Here is a 25226-nt window from a genome sequence, read left to right as displayed (position 1 = left end):
GAGCGGCTGGATGCATCTGTTGGCGTCCCCGCGGGGAGTGCGGAGCCCGAGCTAACGGTTACCGACGCCATCCCGCGCCGCGCGGCCCACGTGCGCCATCGCGCCCGGAGCCCCTGGCTTTCCGCGGAGCGCAGCCAGTTTTTACTGCGCCCTGTCCTGTGCCAGGCCAGGTGAGTCGGCGGCGGCTGGGGAGTGAGGAGGAGGGAGGGGACCGAGCGTGACCGCGCTGGGCACCGCCCCCTCGGCGCGACCAGTCCGTGGGCTGGGCGAACGGGAGGCTCCGAGGTCGGGGCGCTTGCTCCCCCCTTGAAGGGAGCTGAGAGCCACTTGAGCATCCCCTGAAATCCGGAAGGAGGTCGGGCTGACACAGCGAGCCCGCGGTGGACCCCGCCTGGGTCTCTCCTAACTAGGAATCGTCCTTGGAGAAGATGGAAGGGGAGAAGCGGCCGCAGCCCTCCGAGGGCCTGTTTGCGGACGGGCACCTGATCCTGTGGACATTGTGCGCGGTCCTGCTGCCGGTGTTCATCACCTTCTGGTGCAGCCTTCAGCGGTCGCGCCGGCAGCTGCACCGCAAGGACATCTTCCGCAAGAGCAAGCACGGGTGGCGCGATACGGACCTTTTCAGCCATCCCACCTACTGCTGCGTGTGCGCGCAGCACATCCTGCAGGGCGCCTTCTGCGACTGCTGCGGGCTGCGCGTGGACGAGGGCTGCCTCAAGAAGGCCGACAAGCGCTTCCAGTGCAAGGAGATCATGCTCAAGAATGACGGCAGGGCCCTGGACGCCATGCCCCACCACTGGATCCGGGGCAACGTCCCCCTGTGCAGCTCCTGTGTGGTTTGCAAGCAGCAGTGCGGCAGTCAGCCCAAGCTCTGCGATTACAGGTACGACCTTTGTGGGTGCTGATTGTTCCACGATGCGTGGTAAGAGTCAGGACTTCATGGCGTGGGTGTAGAGGCCAGCGTTGATCTCTGCAAATGGCCCAAACTGCCCACTTGGCGGAAACAAGCTAATGAACATCCCTGGTATTGTACAAGCAGGGCAGCTTTGCAAGTCATATGCCGAGATGATGCATCTGGCCTCGCTCCTCAGCCAACCTGCTGTTTTGTCTGCTGTTTTGTAGGCTCTTGGCTTTCATAGGGAGGTCTCTTAAGTGCTGCATATTTCATGGCCACTGTATGTTATAGTTTGGCTTTTGTTGCTGTTGATTATTTCCATTTTACAGAAGGAAAAATGAACTATGGGCAAATTAACTTTTCCCTACAGTGGCAACACTGATTCACCCTCAGTGTTGTATTATGAATGTACAAGGAAAACAGGTGTCATTCCAAAGCAGCGCTTTAAGTACCTTTTTCGAATATAGGTTTTGGTGCTCTAGTGACGTAGTACACTTAAAGGGACATGTAGCATCTTAGACAAGTGATTTTGATTAAGCCAAGAATATTTTAATGACTTTTAAATACACTCTGGGAAACACATTTGTGTTCTTAAATCTTGTCTGAAAACAGGTGAAGATGTCCTTTGCTCATGTTAGAGATTGGTAATAAAAGGGGATGATGCTGCTTTGTAGATCTTCTATTCTAACTCATTTTACAGTTGAGAGAATTTTACTCAGTGATAAAATAGAACAGGCATCCAGGAATTCTAAACCCCAGGACAGGGTTAGGAATACTATTAATACCTAGCCTTGTCTCAGCCCTTAATCTGGATATCTTTATTGTGATGGGTTTTATTTCTGACAAGTAGAAAGCCTGCTAAACATGTTTAAGAACTGAAATAGAAAGCTGGCACTAGATAGCAAGTTACTTTTTTGTCTTTTTTTTTTTAATCCCTTTTTTAAAAAATTAGCATGAGCACTGTTAGGTCAACACCTCTCTTTAAATCTTACTTTAAATAGTTTTAGACTTAGAAAACTTTTCCAAAAAATATATTTTAAACAACTACAGAGTTTTGTGACCATTTTTGTTTGGTCTCTGAAATTTAGATGTTGTCCTTTTAGCATGCATGAGAGCTAGGTTACCAATTTCATAATTCTTTCTGTAGGTACGCATTAGTCTTCAAGAGAGTTGGGATTAGTTCGAAACAAGACATGAATTGAATATGTTTTATTTCTTTCCCATCTTTGTGTCTGTGCAGAATTGGATAAAAGTGACTTCCATAAATACCTTAACTGCATTTCACATACTCCTTCACAAATAATCACAGTGCTCTGATCCTCCACTTAAATGATCTTTCTAGAAATTCATATCCGATGCGATCCCTGCTCTACTTAAAACCCTTCAGTTGCCCCCATCACATACTCTGATTGCCTTTCAGTGTAAACTCCAAGTGCTTACTTAACAGTACACAAGGTCCTACATGCTCTCTGGACCTTGCCTGCCCTCCTAGTCTTATCTACCACCACCTGCATTAAACTTTGTATACCAGCAACCTCAGGCTGGCTGTAGTTTCCCTAAAATATCAGGCTTTTTCTTACTGTCTTTTTTCTCAAGGCTTTCCTCTCTGTCTTAAGTATCCTTCTCCTGACCAGCTTCTAGGATTCCTTGAAGACTCATCGTATGCCCTTTCCTCCAGGAACCCTTGCCTGATGTACTCCCCTCAGGCCCCCAATTTTTCCTTCTTGATAATGAAATAATGTCCTGTTTCTAGGTGGTTCTCAAAGTAAGGACCACAGACCACCAGCGTCAGAATCACTTGGAAACCTGTTAGAAATGTAAATTCTAAGGTTGCCAGATTTAGCAAGCAAAATAAAAATAAAATTTTTGCTCTATTTGGGACATACTTACACCAAAAAATTATTTGCTATTTATCTGAAATTCAAATTTAACTGAGCATCTTCTGTTTTTCCTGGCAACGCTAGCCGCACCCCAGACCCAGTGAATCAGAAACTTGGACTGGGGACTAGCAATCTTTGCTTTAACAGGCCCTGCAGGTAATTCTGAAGTTGGAGAACCACTGCGTATATTTATGTACCTTTTGAAACATGAGCCTCTGTCCTTAATTTTGTGTCCTTCCCCTTTGAGCACAGTGAATGTTTGTGATGATAGATCTCCTTTTCCTTATTAGTTTGTTCTTACTGGTTACTTGGCAGTATGTTCCAAGTGTGCTAGAATCCCTCACCCATGGTAGAAATTATCTCTGTGTAATTTAGGAAGTGTTCATTATTCCCAGGAGAGAAGAGCACCGTATCCTGAAGGGGTACATAGTCTGCAGTGTTCTGATTTATTTTAGCCAGTAATTTTATTCAGTATTACAATCAGCTATGACCTTCTGTAGGAATGAAATATTTTAGAATGAGAAACAAGATAAATATCTATTTAGAACTTTTAAACATAGACCAGACTGTCTCTCTGGATTTTATCAAGCATGGGGGCGGGGTGGAGGGGGTCTCAGTCTGAGATTTTAAATGAATTGTGAAGACTGTTCAACAAGTCAGCATTTCAAAGGGCGGTAATGACAAGTGATACCCGGTTTTAAAGTCTGCAGCCCAGTTAAACTCTGCAGATAAGTGACAAGGGCCTTTTAATTTATACTCAATCAATCATTAGTTTTCATATATTAAGCATCTATTTTGTGCTATACACTGTGCTGGATTCTACTTTTCCTATAGCTTTTCGTGTGTGTGAGTGTTTTCCTGCCTTTACTCCCAACCACTGCAAAATACTTCTGCACCTAGTGTCTTAATCACTCTTTCTTTATTCTTTATTATACTTCCTTTTTTTTCATCTAACTAAAAGAAAATTCGGTTATATTTTTAAGTATTCATTACGTTTATTAAATAAACCTTTATTCCTTGTAGTGTTCTGCCTCATTAAGAAAACTTAAGGTGCCTTTTTATTTATAAGGCCTTTGTTCATTACATTACATTCCATATACACATACACACAGAGTGATTAATAAAACTCTGACTCTTAGATGGTAATTACATTAGCAGCTTTGGTCTCGGCTTTGATTTTCAATTTTATATGTCTGTGTTCCATTGATATGTGTTTATTCATTTCATTAATTATCTGAAACAATGAAAGATAGCAAATCATCTAGAGCTGAGATAGGCAAACTTTTTCTGTAAAAAGTCATATCTAAGCATTTTAGGCTTTCCAGACCATGTGGTCTGTCATAATTACTTAACTCTACCATCCATCGTAGTACAAAACCAGCCATAGACAATACATAAATGAATGGACGTAGCTATCTTCCAATAAAACTTGATTCACAAAATCAGGCAGCAGATGTATACATAGTTTGTTGACACCTTTTCTAGTGTGAATTTCATAAATGATCATCTCAACGTATAATTCTGCAGCTGCTTCTAGCATACTATGGAAGAGAGTTATGGTGAACAGGTAACATTAGAGAAAATAACAAGCAGTGTTGCCAGCAGTTTTTTTCCCCCCTTATGAAATTTTGTTGTTGTTGTTTTTAAATAAAGCAGTCATACTCCTGCATAAGAACGGCACATGGGGTATGTTCTATGTCTTGATGAGTGAGGGTTTGAGTTACATGAATATGTTCATTTGTCAAAACACAGCAAATGGACATATTTGTACATTTCATTGTATGTAAATTTTACATGAAAACACCCTATAAACAAATAACGAATCTAGGTAATGACACCTGCTTGCTGAGGTATCTAGAAAGTATTCTAATGTTTGCAATTTACTTGAAATGCACCAAAAATAAGATGGATTAAATATACCCATGTTCACTGTAAAAAATAATTTTAATGCAAAACATTTTTAAAAAGCAAGAAGACTATCCTTGTTTTTTGGAAATGCTAGCTGAAGTATTGAAAAGTGAGATCTCATATTGTCTGCAATTTACTTTCAAATGATTCAGCAAAATGAGTTTATATTGAAAGAGAAAAAGCAACTGTGGGAGAATGTAATTAAGAATCAGAGTGAAAGGTTGGTTTAAGGTTATTCATTTTTTCTATTCTTTTAACTTCGACGTAGTTTAAAATTTTTCAGAGTAAAAAGTTGGGGAAAAATAATGATCATAAGCAATTACTCAATGACATGATTACTGAAACTAAAATATCAAGACATTATTAGTAATGTCTTGTTTTCCTACGTTAAATTTATATCCAGTTAAATACTAATTACCAAAAATTTAAAGAGAACAGGTCTCAGTTTTGAATGGTATTTCTAAGGAAAAATATAGTGCTGAATAACCAGTAAGTATTTTGGCTTTACCTTTACAGAGCAAAGGATGATAATAGCCATCATATTGGGTAAAAGAATCTCTTCTGAAAATCTAAGAGAATTTAGTAATAAATAATAAAAGTGGCACAAATCAGTGGGGATAGAAATGATTATTTTATAAATCACACTAAGACAAGTACTCTCTGAAGGAAAAAGGGTTAGATCTTTGTATCACACCAATATCACACTATCCACCAAAATAAACTCCAGATAGATTAAAACCGGGGTTCTTAATTCATAGATAGATAAGGTTCCAGGAAAGCCTGATACTTTAACAATTCTCAATGGACTATAGCCCCCAGAAGGTTAAGAAGCACTGAATTAAAGACATAAATATGAAAAATGAATTGTGGGGCAGGGGGGTGGGGGAATAAATATAGGTGAGTATCTAATTTGAAAATAGTAAAGGACTTCACAGTATAAAAGCATTTAAATAAACCGCAAAGGGAAATATAGATCTATCAAAAAAATAAACTTAAGTATATTAAAAAGTAACTTTAAAGGAAAACTAAAACAAGTTTGCAATAAATATGACAGAAAATTCACCTTCACGTGGTGGTCAAAGACCTCCAAATTAAAACAACAAAATACTTTTTTTGTCTATCAAATTATTAAAGAAAAAATGTTAAGTACTAAGCAGCAGCATTAGCAGGTGTTAGATATGGTGGATATCTTCATGTGCTGATAACAAGCACATTGGACAGACATACGGTGTTTCCCCAAAAATAAGACCTAGCCAGACAATCAGTTCTAATGCGTCTTTTGGAGCAAAACTTAATATGAGACCCGGTCTTATTTACTATAATATAAGACTGGGTCTTAGATAATATAATACAATATAAGACCAGGTCTTATATTAATTTTTGCTCCAAAAGACTCACTAGAGTTGATTGTCTGGCTAGATCTTATTTTGGGGGAAACACAGTATCAAGAACCTTAGGAAAATGCATGCCCTTTGATTCAGTAACTTGACTTCTAAGATCCCAGGAAAATAATTTCATTTATGTTTAAGGTTTTTCACCATGGTATTTATCCTTAGAAAAATAAACTATCTCAATGTTTGGGGAAAAAACAAAAACGGGTTAAATAAATGATGGTATGTCCATATGATGTGATAGTATATATTCTTTACAAACCATGTTTTTAAAAAAATATTTAATGGCATATAATATTTATGATACAGTGTGGGAAGAAAAGTACTATCCAGATAGATAGATATCATATCCCTAACCTGAAAACCAAACATTTAGGTACTATAAAACTGAGAATAAGTACATCAAAAAGTTAAGAGTAACTATATTTGGATGAGTTTTATGTCTTTCCATATTTCCTAAATTCTCAAGCATAAGCTGATATTATCTAATTTAAAATACAATTTAAACAGTTATACAAGCAGTTCACTAATATATTCTGGTTTTTAGAAACTCAAACAACTTATAAAAGAATGTAGAGTAAAAAGTGAATGTTCTCATCCTCAGTCCCACTTCTCTTCCCAAAGAAAACCACTGTGAAATAATTCGGTGGGTATCCTTTCAGATTATTTTCAATAATAACATTCTATTTTAAAGTTAATAGTAGAGCAGTGGGCGGAGGTACCAAACGTGAGCCGCACAGGTAATCTACTACAGTTTGAAAACAAGTATCAACAAAGGTTATGTGCAAGTTATTTTGCAGTTTTCTCTTTAACGGATCATGCAGATAACTCTTCTTTCAGCAGTAAACAGCAGTAATTACTTGACAAATCTGAACATCCACCCAGAAAAAAACAACCTTAAAATAGAAAGCCAAGAGAGTCGATCTTGGGGTGAAAGAGTCCTTGTCCTCGTTTTTTAATTATTCATTTAATTATGACCATTATTTTGTGCCGGCCTGCTTTTGTCCGAACACAGCTGCCTTATCTGTGAGAGGAGGAAACACTAGCAGATTAGTAATAGAAACCGGGACCTTTACCAGCATAGTCCCTGCTGGCTTCTAATGTAGAGGCAGATCTGAACGTACCTGTCTTCTGTCTGTATTTCACATGCAAGCCTACAGATTAGTTCTGTATTAACGGCCATAAGAAATGGACTATTTTACTATATTTACTAGTGTTCACAGATGGTTATATAGTGAAGATATTTTCAAACTGGATCCTGAGGAATGTTTCGAGGACGCAGGCCAGTGGGGCATTTAAGCAGTAAAGACTTTAGGCCTCACAGACCTAATTCAGCCAAAGCACAAATAAATAATACACAGAACTACTGTTGTAGATCAGCTTTTGTTTATGTGGATTATATCCATTGATATTCACCATGTTATAAATTATTATTAAACTGAGAAGTTGTTTAAGTGTTTTTTAAGAGATTGATAATGGTAACATAAATAATGTATTTTTATCAAAATAAAACAGATGAAAAGTTCATGAGAACAGTGACATTGTTTTACATTTTTGGTATATTCCTTTGGCTTAGAAGTCAACTAGATTCTCCTATCTGCTTCTGCATTCAGTTTATTGATGCAGCGTATGTCATACAGCTTCTAGAAAACTCCACTGTGCACTTTCGAGAGAATGAGGGTGAAATAGCATCTTAGTGTTGTTATTAATATTAAAATGATCTTAACCTCACAGAAGCCCTGAAAGGATCTTGGGGACCCTGGACTACACTTTAAGAACCACTGTTAAATTAAACCGCCCAGTATGTTCAAACTTCATTGCTCTGTTTTCACTATGCAAATACAGTTATAAATCTTTTATTTGCCAGATTTTATGTTCAATAGTGAGGAAATTACTGTTTAATTTTTTTTTTTTTTTTGAGAAAAATTATAGGTCTCTAGATCAATAAGATTATGGTTTTAAACTAATTGTCTTTGCTTCTTCCCTCCTTCAGGTGCATTTGGTGTCAAAAAACAGTACATGATGAGTGCATGAAAAATAGCATAAAGAATGAAAAGTGTGATTTTGGAGAATTCAAAAACCTCATCATTCCACCGAGTTATTTAACCTGTATCCATCAGATGCGTAAAGACAAAAGAACAGATTATGCAGTGGTAATCAGGGTTTATTTTTCTTTATGTAATTGATTTCCAGAAAGTAATTTAAGTCCACGTGTGAGCCAGTTATGACTGTGTATGTGTGAGCAGAATCATGGTAAACCATAAAACCCTACCCCATTCCTAGAGATGTGCCACAAATTTTGGCTCTTAAATTCTTTCATGTCTAAAGGGAAATTGGAAGTATTATATTAGTGATTTCTAAATCATTACCTGCATCTGAATCACTTGGGGAGCTTTTTAAAAATATAGATTCCTGAATCCACCCCCATCATCATGTGTGATTTAGTAGGTCTAGGGAAGGTCCCAGGAATCCATATTTTTTTAAGGTCCGCAGATAATTCTGATGAAGAGCCAGGTTTGACATTCATGATTATTGTCAGTGAAAAGAAAACATAGATTGTTCTGAAAGAACAACAAAAAAAAACACAAATTGTTCTAAAAGAATTTTTCCATTTGGAGCTCTACATAGGGTGCCTACAGATAAGTTTACATTGCACATTAAATGCTGCCACAAATAATGTTGAACATTAAAGCTGTTAACAACACTTTACAGTATGTTTGTGCGAAAATCAATGTAAATATATCTCTCAGTCTTTATGTAGCTCTTAGGAATCACTATAAAAATTTGCATTAATTTCCTATTTGAGTATGCCAAAATAGTCTAACTATTTTATTTTAAAGTCAAACTGTGTCTTTTCCAAGTTAGGATTTTATATCTTAAATGTCATCTTTGTCAATATTCCTGCAAAAGAAAGGCATTTTAAATTTTAAAACCATGTTTAATGTTGTGATATATATTTTTTAAATATTCAACCCCTTACGAGTCTGAATTCAATCTGCAATCACGAGGGATGAGAACCACTATGAAAAACCACAGAACACCTTCATTAGTGTTGATATCCACAAGTGAAGGGGAGAAGAAAGACATTGTTAGGTTAGAAAAACAATTTCATTTGACTTTGGACTTTATACAAATCTGGATTCTTGAACCTATTTCTGAGGACTCCATTTAAAATTTAAACAACAAAAAAGAGTTACAGACTAAAATACATTAGAAATATATCCAGAAAAGGACAGTCAAGATAAAAGAGCAGAGAAACTCAATGTCCATTCTATGAAGGGTTGAAAGAACTTAAAATGCATTGCTTAGGAGACAAGACTAAAGAAAGGCATAATGCTTCAGGTGTTTGAGCATAACAGTTACAGGGAAGAACAAATGAAATTCTATTTGCTTCAGGATGCAAAATTAGAACAATGAATAAAACTTATTGAAAGACATATTTTTAAATCAATTTAATTGAAAACTTTCTAATAATTTGATTTAGCAATGAAATGGGGCTGCCTGTTAGTGATTTCCTTCTTACGTGAGTATCCATGTGTACACTAGAGGACTTAGCTAGAATAATACAAAAGAGGATTACATTATACATTAAGTAGAAGTTAAATTAGTTCATCTCTAAGGTCCCTTTTCATTCTGAGAATTCTTTGATTTTTATATTGTATTGAATGTACTAAGATAGTTATTTTTCTCTCAGTAAATTACAGCACTGTTGTTATCAAGAAGTGAAAACTTTATTGCTCACCAGTTTTGAGATTCTTAACCGTTTTCACTCATTTTAATTTTTTTAGCTAGCCTCTAAGCTTGGAAAGCAGTGGACTCCATTGATAATCCTGGCCAACTCTCGTAGTGGAACTAACATGGGAGAAGGGCTGTTGGGAGAATTCAGGATCCTTCTAAATCCAGTCCAGGTAACTAAAGAGAAAACTTCCTTTCCATATTAATCTTTTCATTTTTAGCTTCTCATTTTTCCTAAATTGTAATAGTTGTTAATGCTTTAGACCAGTAATCAATGATTATAAAAAAGAATAATAAGTATAAAAGTATCAAGCCATTTGAATATGTGGACAAAGAGGTAGAAATTTAAAATGGTGCAGCCACATTAGAAAACAGTTTGACAATTTCCTAAAATGTTAAACATATATTTACCATACCACCTAACGATCCCATTTTTAGGAATCTACCCAAGGGAAATGAAAAATATGTTCTATAAAGACTTTTCTGCAAATGTTCATAGCAGCATTATTCATAATAGCCAAAAAGTGGAAACAACGGGACTGTCCATCAAAACAAAATGTTAAGTACCCATACAATGGAATGATATTCAGTGATAAAAAGGAACTAACTACTGATAGATACATCGTAAAATGAATGAACCTCAAAAACATGCTAAGTGAAAGAAGCCAGATGCAAGGGGTCCCTATTGTATGATTCAGTTAACGTGCTCTGCCCACAAAGGGCAAATCTGTAGAAACAGTACCTTCATGGTTGCCTGGAAATTGGAAGTCACGCACATGGACACTGAGGGATCTCAGTGGAGAGATGAAAGTTCTAAACTGGATTATGGTGGGGGTCGCACAACTCAGTAAACTTACTAAAAATCACTTAAATGTTTACTTGAAGTGGGTGGATTTCATTATGTGTAAATTATACCTCAATTAAAAAAATAATAATAAAGGATCACACCATTAAGACTGAGGTTACATGTTAGCAGCTTCTACTTCAAAGAACTAAAGAACCTATTGTACAATGATCAGAAATGCAATAATTTTTTTCCTTCCAATTTGTATTTTTCCCTTTCAACATTATACACCTTAAGGAAACTATAAAAATAATACAAAAGGAAAGAGAAAATCACCTGCAGTTTCCCCACATAAACACCTCAGTTGTGTTCACTTTTTTGTGTTCTTTCCATGAATTATCTACACATTTACATATTAACGTTACTGTAACAATAATCTAGGTACAAATTTGCATTCTGTTTACTTAAAAGTATAAATATTTTTCCATGTCGTAAAAAAGTCCTCATAATTACATGTGTAATAACTAATTACTCAAATAGATATATAACATGTTTATCCAGTCTCCTGCTGTTGGAAGTTGAGTTGTCTCTATGGTTATGCAATTATAAATAACACCACATTGAATACCTTTATTCATGGCATTTCTATCTTTTGGAATATTTTCCTAGATCATTTACAGAATTATAAATATCAAGGATCCTTGCATATTTTGTCATTTTATTCATATTGCAAAATTGTTTTCCAGAAATGTGTACTGACTTAACACTAGTACTGGATTTTTTAAATCCAGTATAAAGTATGAAGTACTAGTTAAAGGTGAACTTAATACATTCTGGTTTCATGTGAACAGGAAGGAAGGAGTGTTGTATAAAAGACTATAGGATTGAATCTGTATGTCAGCACTTAATTAGCAGGGGAATCGTAGGCAAGCTGTTGAACCTTCCTGTGTCTTGATTCCTGGTGAATAGAATGAGGCTTACTCGTGTTTTGTAGGGACAGTATTGGGATGAGCCACAATGAATATTAAGAGTCTGGCATAATTCCACTTCCAGGTATTTATCTGAAGAAATCCAAAACACTAATTCGAAAAGACATGTACCCCATGTTCATGGCAGCACTATTTACAATAGCCAAAATATGGAAGCAACCTACGCGTCCAGATAGAAAAATGCATAAAGAAGAGGTGGTACATATACAATGGACTATTACTCAGCCATTAAAAGAAAAAGAAATACAATGAAATCTTGCCATTTGCAACAACATGGATGGACCTAGGGGGTATTACTCTAAGTGAAATAAGTCAGACTGAGACAGACAAATACTATATGATTTCACTTACATGTGGACTCTGGAAGACAAAATAGAGGAACAAACAAAACAAACAAATTCATAGATCAAGAGAATAAACTGATGGTTTCCAGATGGGAGGGTGGTTAGGGGAATGGATGAAAAGGTAAAAGCGATTAAGAAATACAAATTGCCTGTTATGAAAACAGTCATGGGGATATAATGTACAGGATAGGGAATATAGTCAATAATATTGTAATAACTATATAGAGTCAGATGGATACTAGACTAGTCAGGGGGATCACTTGATAAGTTATATAAATGTCTAATCACTATGTTATGCATCTAAAACTAATATTGTACGTCAACTATAATTGGAAAATAAATTAATTTGTTTTTAAAGTTTTAAAAGATGCAAAGGAAAAAAGGAATCTGGCACAGAGCCTGGCATATTGTTAAAGATGGATGCATTGTAGCCAGTCTTGTTATTTAACCACATCTGTATTCATCTAGAGGGAAATCTTCCTCACAAATGGAGGACAGTGCTGGATGAAAATAAGTGTTTTCTTTTCTTTCATGTCTAGGTTTTTGACGTAACTAAAACTCCCCCTCTCAAAGCCCTACAACTCTGTACTCTTCTTCCTCACTACTCAGCTCGAGTGCTTGTTTGTGGAGGGGATGGGACTGTGGGCTGGGTCCTGGATGCTGTCGATGAAATGAAGATTAAGGTATCTACCTTTACGACATACTTGCCTTTCACAGAAGCACTTCCAAGAGAACTGTAAAATATATTTTTTGGTTATGTTTATTATGCAGATGAATCTGAGAAGACATTACCAATTTTGAATATTATCATTAAGCAGTTAGCTATATTTGTATCTGTTATTGCTTTGGTCTTTAAGTTTTATTGACCAAATATTATTGACCTACAAATAGTCTGAAGAGAAAAATCTAAGCTATGTCTTGCATATTCTAGGGACAAGAAAAATACATTCCACAAGTTGCAGTCTTGCCTCTGGGAACAGGCAACGATCTATCCAATACGTTGGGTTGGGGTACAGGTTATGCAGGAGAAATCCCAGTCACTCAGGTCTTAAGAAATGTGATGGAAGCAGATGGAATTAAACTGGACAGGTAAGTTACACTTCCCCCAAAAAGTAGATTTCTTGAGCTTTGAGAGTATTGTTTGGTTTATAAATAAAGTCTTGTGAAAGTTAAATGTAATTTAAAAGTAAAAGACTACGTTAGTTGTACTTACATATAGTTGCTGGTGTTTTATTTTGTTGTATATTTTGTTATATAAGGACTGAAGTCATAAGTTAGCCAATTAACTTATCTCAAATTTTGCATACTCGCATACTCACTTAGATGTGCTTACTTTTTCAAATGTTATTTTAATAGAAGGACCTCACTCCCAGGCATCCAGAATTGATTGATAATAATTTTAATTAACTGGCAGTTAAGTTGGAAATAATCACAAGTTTTTTTTAACTTCCGTTTTTTAGATGGAAAGTTCAAGTGACAAATAAAGGATACTACCACTTGAGAAAACCCAAGGTATGTGTTTAGGGCTTTGGTTGCAGGTAGTGTCAGCGAACATAATGGAGTGCCTCCACTGTATGAGACGTGGCACTGTGATGGGACACAGGCCTGGTGCTTCTCTCTAGAGAGCAGAGGAGATCCTCACGTGCACAGCTCCTGAGTGGGATTGTAAAGAGTGCTGTGGGAGAGAGCCGGGGCGAGGGTGCTCAGTTTGGTCCTGGTAGATCAGGCTGGAAAGACTTCAGGGGAGGTCACATGTGACTTGGTCCTTAAAAGGTAAATAAATTTAGATCAACAGAGAAAGGAACAAGACTTTCCCAGTAGAGGCAATAGAGACCAGACAGTACAGTTCTTGGTTAGCAAATAGCAAATAATACAAAGAGAGCAGATCTGTATTTTTAAAAAGATGCTCTGGAGATAGTGTGAAAAGAGCTTAGAAACCTGCACAAGAACAAAACAAGGGGGATCTGGGCTGGCCCGGTGGCTCAGGCGGTTAGAGCTCCATGCACCTAACTCCGAAGGCTGCCGGTTCAATTCCCACATGGGCCAGTGGGCTCTCAATCACAAGGTTGCCAGTTCGATTCCTCGACTCCCACAAGGGATGGTGGGCAGCGCCCCTTGCAACTAAAATTGAACACGGCACCTTGAGCTGAGCTGCTGCTGAGCTCCCGGATGGCTCAGTTGTTTGGAATGCATCCTCTCAAACACAAGGTTGCCGGTTCGACTCCCGCAAGGGATGGTGGGCTGTGCCCCCTGCAACTAGAAAAACGGCAACTGGACCTGGAGCTGAGCTGTGCCCTCCACAACTAAGACTGAAAGGACAACAACTTGAAGCTGAACGGCACCCTCCACAACTAAGATTGAAAGGACAACAACTTGACTTGGAAAAAAGGCCTGAAAGTACACACTGTTCCCCAATAAAGTCCTGTTCCCCTTCCCCAATAAAATCTTTAAAAAAACAAGGGGGATCTTAGGATGAGGACAACTCAAAGACATTTTAGAGGTGGACTTGATCAAGACTTGACAGCCGATTGGTATTAGAGGAAGAGAAAAAATAACACATTACTACCAGAGTTACAGTTTTGATGGCTGGATGTATGGAAAGGACATTAACTAAGATAAGAAAAATAGAGAAACTTTCAGGTTTGAGATGGAAGAAAAGGAGTTAGATTTTGGGCCTATCAACCTTGAGGCTGTGGCACCTTGAACAAGAAGTTGGAGATTCAGGCTTATTGCTCAGGAACAAGACAGAGCTGAAGATGTAGATTGAGGAATCCAGGCCGGGTTGGGTAGTCAGAAGCTAAGGTGGGACCAATAGCCTGGGTTGAAACTGATAGAAGCAAACGTAACGGGACCACAGGAGTGGAAAGCCTGGGTGCCAAGTAGAGCCGTCCTAGATGATAAGATCTGAGGTGTAGCATATTAAACAGAAATGGAAGGGAAATTCATATCTATACTGATCAGCCTTTGAACTGAAGTTTTATTACTAGATAGCATAAAATAGCTCTATGTGAAGGGTAAATGCAGGAAGTATTAAATTTTCACAAAGAACATAAAGACTAAGATTTACATACTTAATATCTGACGCAGGCTTGGCTGAAGCATAATCTGGTGCTTCTTATTACCCTTTTCCACAGGAATTCACAATGAACAACTATTTTTCTATTGGACCTGATGCTCTCATGGCTCTCAATTTTCATGCTCATCGTGAGAAGGCACCATCTCTGTTTTCTAGCAGAATTCTTAATAAGGTGTGTTGGATAAAATAACATTTCCTGCTTATCACCGAAGGTACAGTAAAAATCAATGGTTCAATTCTATCTAGCACTTTCTCAAGTAGATTCAGATAGAACTAACTTATGAGAACACTGACCTCTGCTTTGTGTAAAACTGTCAAATTAGATCCTTAAATGTATTTTATTAAAGTATTTTATCATTATAGCACATTTTTTTAAATTTAAAGTTGAAATGTTTTACAGCATATTTTGCTTAGAGGGCAACTAAGTGGAATATATGATAGCTTATCTTACTTAAATGGCAACTAAAATTGGAAAGAAATTTTAGGCAGGATAAATTTTTGGTGAAGTTATTGGGAAAATAGATTCCATTGGCTTGAAAACACTCCAGAAGGTAAGAGAAGGAGCAGTTTGCTTACCAGGGCTTTTAACGGGGGTCATTGCTCTGGTTTCTCGTACAGTGGATTCCTTTGGTGGAAGTTTTGTCTTGGAATTTTTTTTAATGATTGTTGGTAATTGAGCAATAGGATGTGAAAAATAAATGCAAAAACAGTTTTCTTCCTAGTTCTATTTTACAAAAATTTCAAATTTCCAAATAGTATCCTTTTATTGATATAGGTCCTAAGGCAGTAAGTATCGCTGTTTATACAATTGGTAATTAACATTCTCGGTGCTTCCATCAACCTTTGAATATTCAAAAGTGACTATAAAATGTTTGCTAGATTTATCTGTATTACTTTCATTAAGAAATCTGAAGTACTAGAAAAAGGTAGAATTTTCTAATTTTAATACAATATTTCTTTATAAAAATGTAGCTTTTTTGATAACAGGGAGAAAACACCATCTAAGTACAAACCACCCCTCTCCCATATTCCCCTAAAAAATGGCTAATTGAACTCAAAAGTAATGGGGCCCCTTCTTCCCATCAGTATCTAATCCACTCTTAAGGTAACATGACAGCACTCATGTCTGGGAGCTTTGGTACAGTGTCTTTTTCTTGCAGGGCTTGTTAGATTGTTTTTATATCATAATTTCTGTTCATTTCTCATAGGCCGTTTACTTATTCTATGGAACCAAAGATTGTTTAGTGCAAGAATGTAAAGATTTGAATAAAAAAGTTGAGGTAAGCTTTTAAAGTTTAGGTGGTCTCTGTATTATGAACATTTTGAAATAAAAGTGCTGAATTCTCTGTTAACATAATTTGCTAACATATATGGAGTATTTATTGTGTGCCAGGCACTTTACTAAGTGCTGTATACACATTATCCCACTAAATTCTCACCACAGCCCTATAAGGCAGGTACTGTTACAGTCCCACTTTGCAGAAGAGAAAACTGTTTGAAATTAAGTAAATTGCCCACATACACATGTAATCAGGATTTGAACCCAGGTTTATGTAACTCTAGAGTCTGCTTAACTCTTATGCTAAACAGCTTCCATTCGTACGCGATGACTAATGTGAGGTTATCTAACACAGTGCCTGACTCATCGTGGACTCTCAGAGGAAGTGTAAACCCAAAGTTTAATTCATATTATGGCGGTGCTATATCTCTCTTACACACTAAAGCAAAATAAAAATGTATGAGCAGTAAAAATGGGATATTTAATTATTGTTTATTGCTACAGTATCCCTGACATCATGATATGGCAAAGTCTTGTATATATTCCTCACTTGCTTCCAAGAAGAATCTGTAATGGTTAATAGCAATGACAAAGAATCATACAGGGAAACCTAGAACTAGTAAAATAAGTAAAAGGGGAAGAGCTAAACAATCAACAGCTTGGGAACAGAGTGACAAGAATGAGCAGGGAGAGACGAGCCTGATTATACATAAGCCAAGGAAAGCTGCTGCAGTTAGGCAAACACTTAGCTCACAGCCTTTGCAGCCAGAGCACAGGGAAAATGGCAAGGTTTTCCATTTAAAAAGTTTCCTTCTGATTCATCATATTTCCTTTGTCTTAGCCTTTGACAGCATTAGTAGAGTGAAGCGTAGAAGGTAGCACTTTATTTTTTGTCTGATATTTTATTTATAGAAAAAATACGTGTGAAGCCACCTATAAATGCCAGGCACTGTCCTAGGTACTGGGGATACAGTGATAAAATCCCTTGCTCTGACTAAGTTATAGTCTAAAGAGAAGAAACTGTATCACATTGCAATACAGTTTGAACAGTGATGTGTTAAGGAAGGCATGCAGTCTTACAGGAATAAATAAGAGTAATACATAATCTAGGGGTTGGAGAAACACTAGGGACAGCAACTATAACAAGGAAGTCTTTCTGGAGGAAGTGACAGGCTGGAATATAAACATTAAGAATTAGCAAAGTGCAGAAGGAAGTGAAAATTGTTCTCAGCCCAGAACAGTATGTGCAAAGGCCAGAGGCAAGAGAGAACATGGCATATTCAAGTGAGTTCAGCTGCAGCATAGCTTGCAGGAGGGAAAGTGGCAAGAGCTGAGGCTGGAGAGAGGAATAGAGACTAAATGGCAGAGGGGTGCCTATTGGCCTTTTCAGGAACTTGGATTTCATCATGAGCAGCGAGTCACGCCATTGAAGGGTTGTGATTGGGGGACGACAAATTTGCGTTTTATGAGTGTTGATTCAACTGCTCTGTGAGAGATGCCTAAGAGGAGAGTAAAGCTAGAGGCAGACCAGTGAGGAACATCTTCGGGAAGAGTGGTGCTATGCTGGACTAGGATGCGTCAGGAAGGATGGAGATGGACAGACACTTGGAAGTAACATCAGTTGTTTTCAGTCATTAATTGGCCATGGAGTATAAAGGCAAGGAAATCAAAGAGAACTCCCGGGTTTCTGGCTTAGGCACCTGGGGGGTTGGGGGACAGTACTGCTCTTCCCTGGGAAGTAGATTGGTAGGGAGGGATGCAGAGAAGATGCTTAACTCAGTTTTATACGTAGGAGTTTTAGGTGCCACCGTCAGTTGGAAGTGTTTTGTGGGCAGTTGGATACACCGATCTGGCCCAGTTCACTTTCATGGAACAGCAACATATAGCTGTCAGCACAGAGATGGCAATTAACAATATAGAAGAAGTAGCTAAGATTTTCCTCCAGAATCTGTAGCATGAGAAGAGAAAGGAGGCTGGTAGATAACTGTGAGGAATGCCATCAGCGTAAGGCAGGAAACGGAGCTCTCCGTCATAACTGAAGAGGAATATCCAGATGAGTAGTCTGGTGCCCAGAAAGCAAAACAAGAGAGTATTTCAGAAAAAGAGATAAGGGGTCAGCCGTGTCAGGTGCTGCTGAAACAGCAAGGCAGGTAAGGCCTGAAGAAAATAATGGGATTTAACTAAAAGGACATCACTGTTGACCATGGTAAGAAAAAAATAATAATAGTTTGTTATAGTTGATTTATAATAAACATTGGACCAGTGGGAAAGCCAGATTACCTGGAGTACGGGGCAGGAAGTAGTCTTCTCTTAATGTGCACCTCTCATATCTCATGTATATGAAAATGGATGTCCATTCTAAGTGGATATGTCTGGAAATCAGGTACCCTATAGTAATTAACTACTTGGATTTCTTTAAAGCTAGAACTGGATGGTGAGCGAGTAGAACTGCCGAATTTGGAAGGTATTATAGTTCTGAACATCGGTTACTGGGGCGGCGGCTGCAGGCTCTGGGAAGGGATGGGAGACGAGACTTACCCTCTGGCCAGGTATGTACGTTTGCAATCTGGTTGGTTGTCTATGTCACTGTTTTCATGAAAGCAGTCTGTTGTTGTTTATCGACTCAACTGTTAAAAATTGTTCCCTCAAATTTTCTTTTTTATATATCTCATTAATATAAATGTTTAACAAACTAATGGTCCACCCATCTTAAAAACTAAGTGTCCTGACATGGCTGATTTTATGTTATTTCATCATAAATCCATGTTTCCTTTTTCCAATTTTAGGCATGACGATGGTTTACTGGAAGTCGTTGGAGTATATGGGTCTTTCCACTGTGCTCAGATTCAAGTGAAACTGGCAAATCCTTTTCGCATAGGACAAGCACATACAGTGCGGGTAGGTGAAGTATTACTGTAACAGGCTAATTTGTCCCAGTCCATTTCTAAGCCGTTGATGTGTACAAGAAAACACACATACTATAGCTTTCCTTAAACAGTGGTTTACAGCCCGTGCTGTTGATCGCCCTCCACCAGGAGCTGGAGTGGGATGGGGAGAAACAGGAAATAAGGCCCTCTATCCAGTTGAAGAAATTCAGTGGAAAAGACTCCTTGAAACAATCAGTGAATAAAGATATATTCAGATTAATTTGCTAAGAAATGTCCCTAAGAAGGGTTAAAGGACTATGGATGGTGTAATTAAGAAAGACCTTTCAGAACTTTTTGGGGACTGACTTTTTTCTCATTATTTGTTCCCCGATACCAGCTGATTTTGAAGTGCTCCAGGATGCCGATGCAAGTAGATGGGGAGCCCTGGGCCCAGGGGCCCTGTACTGTCACCATAACTCACAAGACACGTGCACTGATGCTGTATTTCTCTGGAGAACAAACAGATGATGACGTCTCTAGTACTTCAGATCAAGAGGACATAAAAGAAACTGAGTAGCTGGATGAGGAAATGAAACTTCCTCACAAACAAGCAGATAAAGTCATCCAAAAGTAGAAATTCTCTGTCAATTATTTAGTCTTAATTTCACCAGTAGTATAGTATATACATTTCTGTAAATAGCATTCCAAAAACAGCCAGCCTTCCAGGTATTTACAAATGCCTGTTCTTTTCAGCAAAACACTTTGATCACATAATACTCATTTTTTAAAAGTCACAGAAGGTTGCGTGAAGGTGAAGTGTTTTTTCATGGCTTTACGTTTGAGAGTGAGGTTCGCTCTGAAGGGTACACTCTCACCCCTTACTCGTTTGAGGGACACATTATACACCAAGCAAGATGTGGGTGGAAACATCATTTCCATGTTAATTTTTAATGTGGTGCCACCATAACGTTTTAAAAATTAACTTACGTTTTTGAAAGGAGATGGTCGGTTTCAGATGCTGGACGCCCTCCTGCAGCATGCCTTTTTAGATGCCTACATACAGCCCAGCACCATGTGGGTCTACACGTATTTATTTCCAGGAAACCCTGCAAGGAGAAATGTAAAAGAAAGACAATACTTAAAATCTGTATTATGATTTTTATTTTGGGAGCATTTCCAGACCCCCAAATGTTGTTTGGTTACCCCTGGAAATTTCCATGTTGAATTGAAATTCATTATCTTGTTTCTAACCCAATATAGCCCAAAGAGAACCACATAGGTGAATTGGTAAACATTTTCAGAGAGCACTCTGGATTGAAAGTCATGGGTTCCGAGATGGACGGCACACCAATCTCTCTTGACTAAAAGACAGTGTCACCCATTCAAAAAAAATGTACTAAAGAAAATTTACTAGTCATATTAATTGCTCAAAAACAGTTAAATAATGCTTGATAAATTTTAAAACTTCAGTGATCTTATAGTAGTTTAAAATACAGTTTTTTATAGCCAAAGTACTTAACAGAATTTCCCCTGGGGAAGTTCCAAATCCTCTGCTAAAATGTTTATATCATATTTATTTTAAAATGACAGAGATATATTTTTTTTACTTATTTATTTTCTTCATTGTGGTAACATGTTTAGTGTTTACAATACATGGCTTTATTTAATAAGTTAAACTGATCACATAAATTCTAGTCACAATCAGAAAGGTAGCCTATTAACTAAGTAATTAAAACACGTAATTTAATTCTCCTGACAGATATTCTCATTCTTCAGAAATATTCCTTAATTTTTATTTTTATTTTTTAAAGAAAAGGTCAGGGGATTGAAAGCACTGGCAAACTGCTTTCGGATAACTGACAGTTTTGTTTCATTATTTTATTTGACCCTCAACTGCCAAACACTTACTGAAGGACTAGTCTCATGGTTACCCATTAGAGGGTGCTCTTCTCTTGTGAACCAACTTACTCCTTCAGGTCCTGTAGTTAAGATTCATTGGGCCTCCCATTTGTTGTTTTTCTAACAAATAGCCTGTTTGCGTGCTTGGTGGTCTTTCATGACATTAATCTCTGAAAGATTAGAATGTATCCCCCAAAACACCATTAGCTCTCCTGAAGGATCTATTATAAATCTGTCATCCATGAATTGCTGTAAACTTAAATTTCAGTCACCTTCAGGCCCAGGAGCAACTTAGTGCTGTATACTGTAGTCTGTACATTATATAAAATACTTTTTATTTTGCTTCAGTTAACCTCTTCCAGATCTCAACGGGAGATACTAAATTCTAGTACTGAAAGATTTTGTGAGCAGATCTGTTTCACCTTATTCATACACCTTTCCTGGTAGGTAACCTATTGTGGTGAGGGAGTTTTGTAGATTTTCTTTTATGGGCTGATCATGTTTTTAGTATAACAAGTTTTATTCTTTAATTCACGGTCAAAATTGGTTGATATTACATTTTACAAAAATACTGTTAAGTTCACTTTGCTTTAGACTATTTTATCTATTATTCATAGTGCTAATTATAAAATCAGAGTATATGGTTAATTTGGGATATCAGAATTAAAATAAAATAACTGTAGTTTTTTAGTTGTTAAAACTACTCTAACCATAATGTTACATTGGATTTCGAACAGGTTTATATACAACACCGTCATTTATTTAAACAAATTGGTTTTTCAGTTTTCATAATCAGTGGTTTTTTCCCCCACTGACCCTTCATGAAATTTTTCTGTTGCCTTACTCATTCAGACTTAATTTTTATTTAGGAAAGTTACTTCAGAATACCATATTATAAAACATTATCTTATTTCAGCAAAATTCACTTTTTTAGGCACGTTTATTCAGCATTTCAAATAAATATATAGGCATGTGTCTTGTTTTAAATAATTACAATTTACAAGACTCATGTTTGCAAGTTATATATTAAGGTACCAATTGTTTACATTCCCAGGGATTCTACACTTTGCAGAAGATAATTTGCCATAAGATTTCCCTGTTCCATTTGAAATGGTCTTGATTTTTTAAAATCATAGCTTCTGTATTCTCAGGAAGAAATATATGAAGTAAAGCATATCTCCATGTCTGTTTCAATTTCTCTCATCTTTTACTGTCCTCATACATTCCTAACTCCTGGTCAACTTAGTGGCTTAAACACTGAATACCTGGCAGCTCTTACGGATCCCTCATAGAAGTAGATGGTGATAATTTTCAGTACTTTGTTACGTTTAATAGAAATCAAACTGACTTGTGTTTTAAAATATAGGTTGTCTAATGGGAAGATTACATAATCTTAAGTGTGTTTTAGGTTTTTCTGCAACAATTAGCTGTGAACCCTTAATTATAAGCTAATGTTTATAAAAATTTTATAGTCAAAATGATTTTATTTTTTAAGGTGTGTCAAAAACATGTAGTATTTGCTTTTTGAAATACGTTTGCCTACTTAGAGTTATAAAGTATACTGTGACTCCGAAATTGTAAAGTGCTTTTTTGTGCTATAAGGAATATTACCAACATGTCAAAAAAAGATAGTGTGCATTTGTAATATAAAGTTGTATTTAACATATGTTAATTTTAAATTTGCACCAACTAAAAAACTTTAAAGGTTATAATTTACAGATTCCTGTGGATCCGAATACATAATTTGTACTTGTTCAGCTGAAAAGGTTATGTTTTCCATAGAATGCGTAATAGTTTTATGTTGTTTTTCCTCGAAATGATAATATTGAAGCAAGACCCAGCACTTTATATTAGGATTTTTCTTTAATTCTACCTAACTTGGAACAATGAAATGTGGGTAGATTTATTTTTAAAAAGGAAAAATCTAGACTTTTCTAAAAGAAAAAATAGTGTTGTTACTCTACCCCATTCTGAATGAAGGTGTGTTCTCAGCAACAAGACAGAAAAGGCTGTTTTGGTTTTGCTTTTTAAAAGTATGTCCCTGCCTTCCTCAAATTTTCCCTTTAAGGCCTACCTCCTGTTTCTCCAAGTATGATCTCAGGCCATCTGCACCCTCCACGTCACCTGGGAGCTGGGTAGCAGTGTGGATATGCCTTTGTGAATCAGTGTCTCTGGAGATGGGACACAGGCATCTCTGGTTTTATTAACAAGCACCTCAGGCACTTCTGGTATACACTGAAATGTTCAAGCTACTGGTCTGTGCCTTGTGTTCCCCCGGGGCTTTTGCCAGATGGCTGCCACGCAGGAAAACTGAATTAACTGGATGTTCTTAAAAATTTTTTTCTTTACTACACTAACTGCCCTCTTCTCCCCAAATCTTTCTCTTAAAAGAAACTCGGTGAAAAACTTGCTCATATCCTATCCAAGTTGACATACGTATTTAAACTAGTACATAAAAATTGGTGCCTCAGATTCTGACGGGGAACCATAGGTTTTGGACTGCGATCCATGGAGGACAGAGAAGCAGTGCTACAGAAGCCCATGAGTGGACGCTACAGAGGCTCCTCTTTCTCACCAGTCAGTGTCGCCCCAGACTGGGGTGCTGTTAAGCCAAGGTTTCAGTCGATAAAATATTTACTCCTTTCAAAAAAAGATTCCACTGTGTTGTTTTTTTAAGTGTTTGGAGGCCGTTACTCTAATGACTCCGTCACCTGGTTAATTTTCTACTGATTTTTACATATTCAGAAACCCCCTTTTTTGGTGAAAAGAATATTTTGTAGGTCTCAGTTAGTTGCTGCTTGGAATATGGCTACTTGGCTATTTCACAAATTTTAAAGGCATTTTGTTGAATAGTAAAGCACTGGCTTATCCTGCTTCTCATATTTCTAATTTTAGTAAAGTATAGAAGTGGTCTGTGTATTTAATTTTAGTTATGTAAATACACACACACACACACACACATTTTCCTTCATGGCCCTGACTGTAGTCAGTTCATGAGGCTTGCAGGTCTCAAAAAGGTACATTCCAAGGTTCTAGAGAAATAATCAAAAAATGTCATCCTCTAATACAGAAGTTGAATTGTATTGCTGATCTTAGACCTAGAACACTTCCTGGTCTTTGCAAGGATGCCCTGGGCTACCTCCCCATTGAAGGGCGGTGTCAAAGCAGAATGCACACCTCATGACTGACATGAAAAGAGCTGGAAACTTAGGTGGCTTTCCTTGTTCCTCTAATCGTCTCCAGGCAAGAGGGCATCCCGATTACATGAGATTGGGCTACCTGTGAGAAAATTCCTGGAGTAAGGAGGGGCCTTTGTGAAGTCTGGATGACAGTGGTTCGTAAGAACATTTGTTGTTATTCCAGTTCTAGGCTCTGCCAGCAGTCTTTCTCTTGAATTTGATCTGCTTAAATGAGCCCTGCAGGTAAATTGGCACTCTGATTTGTAGTTCTGTTTTATACACATTTAAAGCCCCCTGGGTCCTTGGCCCTGATCAACCTTGCAGGTGAACTGACTGAATCAGATCTCTGAATCCAGTGTTGAAGACACTTGTGGGGCTTCATTGGGCAGCCAAAGGGCCTCTTCCTCTTTCTCCCCCTCTGGCCACAGAACTGTGTACCTACCACTTAATTACCCTGTGTTAATTGCTTTTGTTGTGTTGGGTCTGTATAGTTGTGGTTATTGCCTACAGACAAATGTAAATTAAAGCATTTGATATGTTGAAGGTGCTTGCTTGTTTTTTAATAAAATTAAAAGTGCAGCCCTTAACAAGTATGATCCTGTGTTGTTTTTGGACACAACAAGAAAATAAGTGGCTTTGAGTTAGTTTCACAGAAGACGGTTCTTGGTCTACCCCAGGACAAACATACAACATGTAGCAAGCTGTGGGTCAGGTACTTCTGGACAGAAAGAATATAAAATTTATTTTGTATGGCTTTTGTAGCCATGAGGCACAGAGTGTACACACTTGAATGACACTTAGGAGAAACATCCACTCCCATGCTTATAGACTGGCTTGGAAAAGCAGAGCAGTAAGTGGAATGAGATAAATGAGGTGAGTTTGTCTCATTTCGGTCAGTCCAGTGGAAAGTATAGAATTTATTTGAAATGCCTAGGTGGAAAACCCAGCCTCTGCAACTATTTAACACTGGGCAAGCCTTACTTGTTCTGCCTGAGCCTCA

General features: G+C 37.5%; 1 protein-coding gene across 1 annotated transcript; it reads left to right on the top strand.

Moving 5' to 3' along the window:
* Positions 1-428: 428 nt before the first annotated feature.
* DGKE (diacylglycerol kinase epsilon) lies at positions 429-24819 on the top strand. Its single transcript, XM_088802162.1, has 11 exons — positions 429-883; positions 8068-8227; positions 9863-9982; positions 12466-12609; positions 12858-13015; positions 13387-13438; positions 15061-15174; positions 16211-16282; positions 18703-18830; positions 19068-19179; positions 19546-24819. Exons 1-11 carry the CDS (start codon positions 429-431, stop codon positions 19723-19725), a joined length of 1695 nt encoding a protein of 564 aa, XP_088658288.1. The 3' UTR covers positions 19726-24819.
* Positions 24820-25226: the final 407 nt, after the last annotated feature.

Source organism: Rhinolophus sinicus, chromosome 12 (genome assembly GCF_057876585.1).
Source record: "Rhinolophus sinicus isolate RSI-liver-muscle chromosome 12, RSI-T2T, whole genome shotgun sequence".
NCBI classification, from domain to species: Eukaryota; Metazoa; Chordata; class Mammalia; order Chiroptera; family Rhinolophidae; genus Rhinolophus; species Rhinolophus sinicus.
Note: the sequence above shows the minus strand (reverse complement) of the source record. Positions and strands in the feature narration are given on the sequence as shown.